The 7688-nt window shown below is 37.2% G+C and overlaps 1 protein-coding gene across 1 annotated transcript in view; it reads left to right on the top strand.

Annotated features, from left to right (window-relative positions):
* The window catches only part of LOC106874162 (uncharacterized), a 27054-nt gene extending 19366 nt beyond the window's left edge, over window positions 1–7688 (top strand). Inside the window, exons 2-3 of the mRNA XM_089339565.1 lie at window positions 4715–5099; window positions 6699–7688. Of these exons, the coding sequence (XP_089195691.1) occupies window positions 4715–5099; window positions 6699–7681 (1368 nt within the window). The 3' untranslated portion in view covers window positions 7682–7688. The remainder of the gene's footprint in view (window positions 1–4714; window positions 5100–6698) is intronic.

Here is a 7688-nt window from a genome sequence, read left to right as displayed (position 1 = left end):
TGTGTTTTCCTAGTTTATCCATGGTGCTAAGGCAAGTATTTGGAAAATATTTCCTGCTCTTTTCATCATAAAAGACGGACGTAACTTCACACGATAAGCAGTGGTTTTTTTAGATGTTAAAGGCTTAGGATAGGCTGCCATGCTGACCCAATTGCTACCAGAGTCTGATGTACTTATTTGATAAACTACACTATTAACTTATTCAACATTAACATGACGTGTACAGAGTTTTTGTTAGTTCTGTGGCTTGTTGTTGTAGTCAGCCCCGATTGGGAAAACCTAGCATTATAGCATTTCAACTGTGGTTATATCTGGGTTTTTAAATTTTTATTTATAGGTGTCTAGAGTGTCTCATATGTCCTTTTCATTTTTCTTTTGTCTTTATGCAGTCCACTCAGCTAAATGACCAGACATGTTTCTTTATATTTACACACACACACACACACATACACGCACAAGAATGTAGGCACACACACTAATCTTTCTCTCAGTATGTATACTCACACACACACACACACACATATATATATATATATATATATATATATATATATATACACGTCTACCATATCCACTCACAAGCCTTTGGTCAACTCAGGGCTATAGAAGACACTTGCTCAAGTGTCTTGTACTATAGCCTTGGGCCAACCAAAGCCTTGTGAGTGGATTTGGTAAACGAAAGAAGCCTGTCATATATATATATATATATGTGTGTGTGTGTGTGTGTATGTGTATATATATATATATGTATATCATCATCATCATCATCATCATCATCGTATAACGTCCGCTTTCCATGCTGGCATGGGTTTGACTGAGGACTGGCGAGCCAGATGGCTGCACCAGGCTCTAATCTGATCTGGCAATGTTTCTACAGCTGGATGCCCTTCCTAACGCCAACCACTCCGAGAGTGTAGTGGGTGCTTTTACGTTTGTTTGTCTGTGTTTGTTCCCCCCACCATCACTTGAGAACCGATGCTGGTGTGTCGACATCTCTGTAACTTAGCGGTTCAGGGAAAAGACACCGATAGAATAAAGTACTAGGCTTACAATGTATATGCCCTGTGGTCGATTTGTTCGACTAAAGGCGGTGCTCCAGCATGGTCGCAGTCAAATGACTGAAACAAGTAAAAGAGTAAAAAGAATACAAACAGGCATGTCACAGACATTGCTGGCTTCTCTTTGGGGGTTTAATCGTTAATGTTTAACGAGAGATTAAATATAGAATAGGAAGCCGACAATTAGGGAAAAGGCCCAGAGTCTGAGTTGTGAAATTCTCAGTAGGTATTGAGTGGTCGGTGATTAAACATCAAGCAGTGTCTCCTCCATCTTTTCATTCCTCATGTTTCTCTGTTTGTCAGATCTTACTTTTGGATTTGGTGTCGATTTATTTCCATGACACACATTTGTCCGCCCACACGCACAATGATACATGTACACTCTGAAACTCAGTACCACATGTTGACATGCACACAATATAGATGCATACATCCTTGTGGCTGTGTGGTAAGTAGCTTGCTTCCCCACTACATGGTTCTATGGGTTCAATCCCACTGCGTGGAACCTTGGGCGAGTGTCATCTAGTATAGCCTTGGGCTGACCAAACCTTTATGAGTGGATTTGGTAGATGGAAACTGAAAGAAGCTTGTCAAACACACACACATCATGCCATGATTAGTCCACATTACTCCTTAAGGAGTATTGGGTCACTTTCCCAGTTTCTCTGTCGTATGTATCCCCTATTCCCCTGCCTGGATAGGATGCTGGTCTGTCACAGGGTTACTCGCTTTCACCAGCTGAGTGGAGTTGAGCAGCATGAAATGTAGTGTTTTGTTTTCGTGTGTATGCGTCACCTGTTCTAGGAATTGAAACCACGATGCGGATTCCACATGAAAAGCACTGGTGTAGGGGCCACATAAAAGGTACTGGGGATGGTGCCACGTAAAAAGCACCCAGTATGCTCTGTTAAGGGGTTGGTGTTAGGAAGGGCATCCAGCTGTAGGAGCCAAGCCAAAACAGACTATGGAACCTGGTGCTGCCCCTGGTCTTGTCAGTTCCTGTTAAGTCATCCAACCCATGCCAGCATGGAAAAACACTAAGCCAGGCACTTCCACCATATTCTGGCCACAGGATGAATGAATATTTTAACTTCCTCGATTGGTTTATCATTGCTTACCGATGTTTAATCTTGGACTGATTTTGAGTCAGCAAACCTATGCTCAGAATTTCTTCAGCCACGACCATCCAGTCTTTTCAGAGGTGTTTTCTCTAGGACTATATCATCATCTAATGCAGTGGTTCTCAACCAGGGTCCATGTGGCCCTTGGGGTTCCATATGAGATTTATTTGTTAAAATCTATGAGCAATAAGCTACTTATATTTCTACCAGTATACCAAATATTTTAACAATTTTTTTTAATAATAATATTTGATAATAAAAATATATAAGCCACTTTTTTTAAAATAGTGAATAGTTATGAGGGTCCAATGGAGCAAAATAGAAATTAAAGGGGTCTATAGGTAAAAAAAAATTGGGAATCAGTGATCTGATATATTCTTCCTTCCTCATTTAAGACAATGGGGTTTGAGTTGGGTGAGTTTGGCTGCTATTTCTAGCAGGTCAGATGACCACTTTGAGGCTTTGTCATTGTATCAGTATTTACGTGTGTGTGTGTGTGTGTGTGTGTGTGTGTGCACTTTCAGGAAAGTGTCATTAAGAAGGAGGTCATCCAAATATGTACATACTTGTCCTGGGGCGTTTGTTTCCGTGTTTTGAGTTGTGGAGAAATGTGGGGTGGGAAGGGTCGAGAAAGAGAGAGAGAGAGAGATTGTTCTATTGTTTGTTGAGACATGAAAACAATGGCGATGAAGGGAGACAGTGACCGCCGAAGACATTGGTGATGACGATAATGACTAACGACGAGGAGACGACAACGATGACATTGAGGTTTAGGTTGAACAGTTTAAAGAATGTCTGTCTGTGTGTAGCTATAAGATTAGCGTCCAGCCTTACCACGTTCACCACTGATAATGCATACATACATACATACACACACACACACATAAATATATATATATATATATATATATATATATATATATACATATATATATATATATATATATATATATATATATATATATATGTATATATATAATTAACATAACATGGTAAAAATTCGATATTAATTAATATCAATTTAATACCAGGAAACTAGGATGTCGAAAAAAAATTTTTCCTGAACCTTCTGATTATATATATATATATATATATATATATATATATATATATATATATATATATAAGAATTTAAGGATTGGAGAAAACGCATGTTATAATTGCATACTTTATTCCTACATATGTTTCAAAGGATTACAACCTGTGTGATCCATAGGGATCTTTGATATTAAAATTGTAACCTTCTCATCAGGGAAAGCATGGGAATCATCTTAAACGAAATACACATAATTATATATATATATATATATATATATATATGGTTAGGAAGCTTGCTTCCCAGCAACACGGTTTCGGGTTCAGTCCCACCGCATGGCACCTTGGGCAAGTGTCTTCTGCTATAGCCCCGGGCTGACCGAAGCCTTGTGTTTGAATTTGGTAGGCGGAAGTTACTGCCGTGTGTGTATACGTCTGTGTATGTGCTTGTGCCTCTCTCCCAGAGAGTGAGAGGGGGATATATATATATATAAACAATATATGAGTATATGCATATATATGTACATGTATGTACATGCCTTCATCTACATGTACATATAGATACATATCTGGGTACATGACGTTGCAAAAGAACATGGACAAAATGATAAACAAGGTACAACAAACAAGCAGGCCACATAGAGAACATATCCTTCATCAGCTGCCCCCATTCTAACACTCATACATACATGCATACACACATACATATATACATAAGTACACACACACACACACACACACACACACACACACACATAGTCAGCAGTTGATATCCAGAGATTTTGGGTATAGAAAGCACTTAATAGGGTTCAAATGATTCAAAACTAAACTTCAATGGTAGGGAGTAGTCTGAGGTAGATTCCAGAGAAATCTCCCTCAGACTACTCCCTACCATTGTAGCAGAAAGCATGTTGAATAATGTAGTCATGGATTCCCTACACAGCCATTTGTTGATCTGCTAAGTGACAGGCACGTAAACAAACACACACATTATAGAATTCCACACATTTTCTATCTGCCATATTGACTCACAAAATATTCGGGCAGCTCTGAGATATAGTAAGAGATGCTTGCCCAAGGTGCGTGTTTCAGTGTCTGGCTCACAAGTACGAGATAGTGAGTTTGATTCCTGGACTGGGCTGTATGTTGTGTTCTTGAGCAAGTCACTTTATTTCACATTGCTCCACTTCACTTAACTGTAGAAATGAGTTGCGACATGTATCAAACTATATTGGCCTTTGCCTATCCCTTGGATAGCATCGGTGGCACAGAGGCTGGTATGCATGGGTGACCGCTGGTCTTTCACAAACAACCTTGCCTGGACTTGTGTCTCAGAAGATAAATTTCATGGTCATTCATGACTGAAGGGATCTTTACCTGCTTGCCCAAGGCGCTATGCAGTGGGGCTGATGGGACTGAACCTGAAACCGCATGCTTACGAAGCATGGTTTGCTAATTCTTTTTGCCTTATCGTTTTCTTGTTTCACTTTCTCTTTCCAGTCGAAAGCATGGGTGATGAAACGCTGTACATTGTATGACAAGAGCAACAACTCTCCGGCAATACTTGAGATTGGAGAGGACTCAAAGAGCAAAGATGCGAGCAAGAAATCCTACATGTTAGAGAATGTCCAGTCGATACACATGGGAATCTTCAAGTCAAAGAGTTTCCAGGTGATGATCCACAGCAAAAGTTTCAAGCTTCTCTTCTTGGTTGAAACGGAAGAGGAAGCCGACAGTTGGGTGAAGCATTTGAAGGAGGTGTCCTTATGGGAGGATACAAAGAAGAAGAAAAAGCGGTCTGTGTCACCTGATGCTCGATCAAGCGTGACTGATGACAGTGACTTTGAGAGTTGTGATAATTCAGATATCTATGAATCTTATGAAGGTAAGGTAGCATTTTATGGCAGTGAGGGGGTCACCTCTTTCACTCCCTCTCTGTCTTTCTCCCTTGGTATATATATATATATATATATATATATATATATATATATATATACATATATAAAATTATTATTTCTAAATCTCTGCATGAGAGACATTCAGTCACAGTACTCTAGAGTAAAGATTATTTGCCAACATAATGTCGCAGTCCTGGTTAGGACAGTTGTTACTGTTATTTAGCGCCAGGAAACATTGTCAGGAAACTATGGTACAGATTCTTTTCGCTCGATTATAAGGTATATTAATTTTTATGTGTTTGGGGTGTCATGAGTTGAATAATAGGTATTGTTTTGAATCTGTGGGTTTATAGAAGATGTCTGTTTCGATGTGGTTATTGACTATTTTAATTAGGATGTCAAGAAAAGAGAGTTGCTTGTTGCTGTGTTCCATGGTGGATTATTTGTTGCTGTTGATATTGTTGAGCATTATTTTGAAATCGAGGAGTTTGTCCATGCTATCTTTCCAAAGTATAAAGCAATTATCTAAATACCTCTTCCAGTTCTCCTTTAAATGCCAATGAAATGAGGTGCCATATTTTTGTAGTGATGATTGATATATTTTAAGTTCTGGGTAACCCATTACAAGGTTCGCAATCACTCGAGCAGCTCGAGTTCCCATTGCTTCAGGCTGACCAAAGCCTTGTGAGTGGATTTGGTAGATGGAAACTGAAAGAAGACTGTTATATGTATATATATATATATATATATATATATATATATATATATATATATATATATATATATATATATATATATATATATATATATATATATATATACATATATATATATATATATATATATATATATATATATATATACATATATATATATATATACATATATATATATATATACATATATATATATATATATACATATATATATATATATACATATATATATATATATACATATATATATATATATACATATATATATATATATATACATATATATATATATATACATATATATATATATATATATATATATATATATATATATATATATATATATATATATATATATGTATGTATGTATTTGTGTGTCAGTGTTTGTCCCCCCCTATCATTGCTTGACAACCGATGTTGGTGTGTTTACATCCCTGTAACTTAGAGGTTTGGCAAAAGAGACCAATAGAATAAGTACTAGGCTTACAAAGAATAAGTCCTGGGGTCGATTTGTTTGATGAAAGGCTGTGCTCCAGCATGGCTGCAGTCAAACGACTGAAACAGGTAAAAGAATATGTATGTATATTTGCATATATCTATGTGTGCCTGTCTTTGTGTTCGTGGCTGCTCCCGCCACAGTTTGTCAACCTATGTTGGTTCGTTTGTGTCCCTGTAATTGAACAGTCCATCAAAAGACACCAATAGACTAAGTAGCTGGCTTTAAGAAAACAGAAGTACTTGGGTTGAACTGTTTGGCTAAAAAAACGAAAAGGTCTTTTGAGTGGGTCCAGTCACATGACTGAAACAAAAAAAAAAAAAAAAAATGTCTCATGTTATTTTATTTTATTTTTTTTCCTTTTTTATTTGCAGCTGCCTATTTTGATGTTGAAGTTATCAAATCTGATGTGTCTGTTCGATGTAATTTATCTGGAAGTTACTCTTTGCTGCTTTCCAAATCTAGCATCTCACTACTCAACAAAAACAGACAAATAACTTATTATGAATGGCCTTACCGATATATCAGGCGTTACGGTAAAACTGCTAATTCCTTTACATTTGAAGCTGGTCGGAAATGTCAATCGGGTGAAGGTAATTTCCAGTTTAAAACTACTCCTGGTCAAGGCCCTGTTATTTTTGAGAATGTTGCTCTGCTCGTTAGTTTAATTAAACCCATTCATAGTGACGCCTCAGCTCCGAAGAGTCCTGATGTTAGGATACTGTGTTATAAAGAGGAGCTAGAGAGGGTAATTTCTAACCAGATTAACCCGAAATCGATGTTGAACAAAACTGGTAAGTTAGAGGCTGAATTTTCTAATTCTGATGAAAACGTGCATGAATCTGTTCCGATGCCATTGAACAAAAACACAACCAGTGCTTATTCGAATATTAACAAAGATGAAAATGAATACTCGCTTTTGGATTTACAATATGAAGTGGTTCCGATTACAAACACAAAATTTGCGAAGGACGACAATGACTATGAGAGCTTTGCCGAAAACACAAAGCCTGACTCAAATGAAAGCGAATACGAGTGCTTGACTGTTTCCGCATCACAGGATAACAACGCATTCAAGATGTACGATCATTTGAATTTCTACAATATGTGCAAGGAGGAACCAGAAGCGAATAAGGAAAAATTCAAAACATGGGACTATGAAACTCTTAATAATGTTAAAAAAAATTCTGAAGAATTAGAAAGTCAATATTCTGAACTGATGTCATTTGACAAATGTTATTCGGAGCCGATTAAGGATTCTATAGTTGCTGCTCAACAACCTGAGACTGCGCAGAAACCAGAAGTGAAACCAGTGTCTATCTCGGACTATCAAGTATGTCAGTACAAACAAAATTGAAAATAAA

Source organism: Octopus bimaculoides, chromosome 22, assembly GCF_046866305.1.
Source record: "Octopus bimaculoides isolate indiv1 chromosome 22, ASM4686630v1, whole genome shotgun sequence".
NCBI classification, from domain to species: domain Eukaryota; kingdom Metazoa; phylum Mollusca; class Cephalopoda; order Octopoda; family Octopodidae; genus Octopus; species Octopus bimaculoides.
This window is presented reverse-complemented; position numbering and strand designations above follow the sequence as displayed.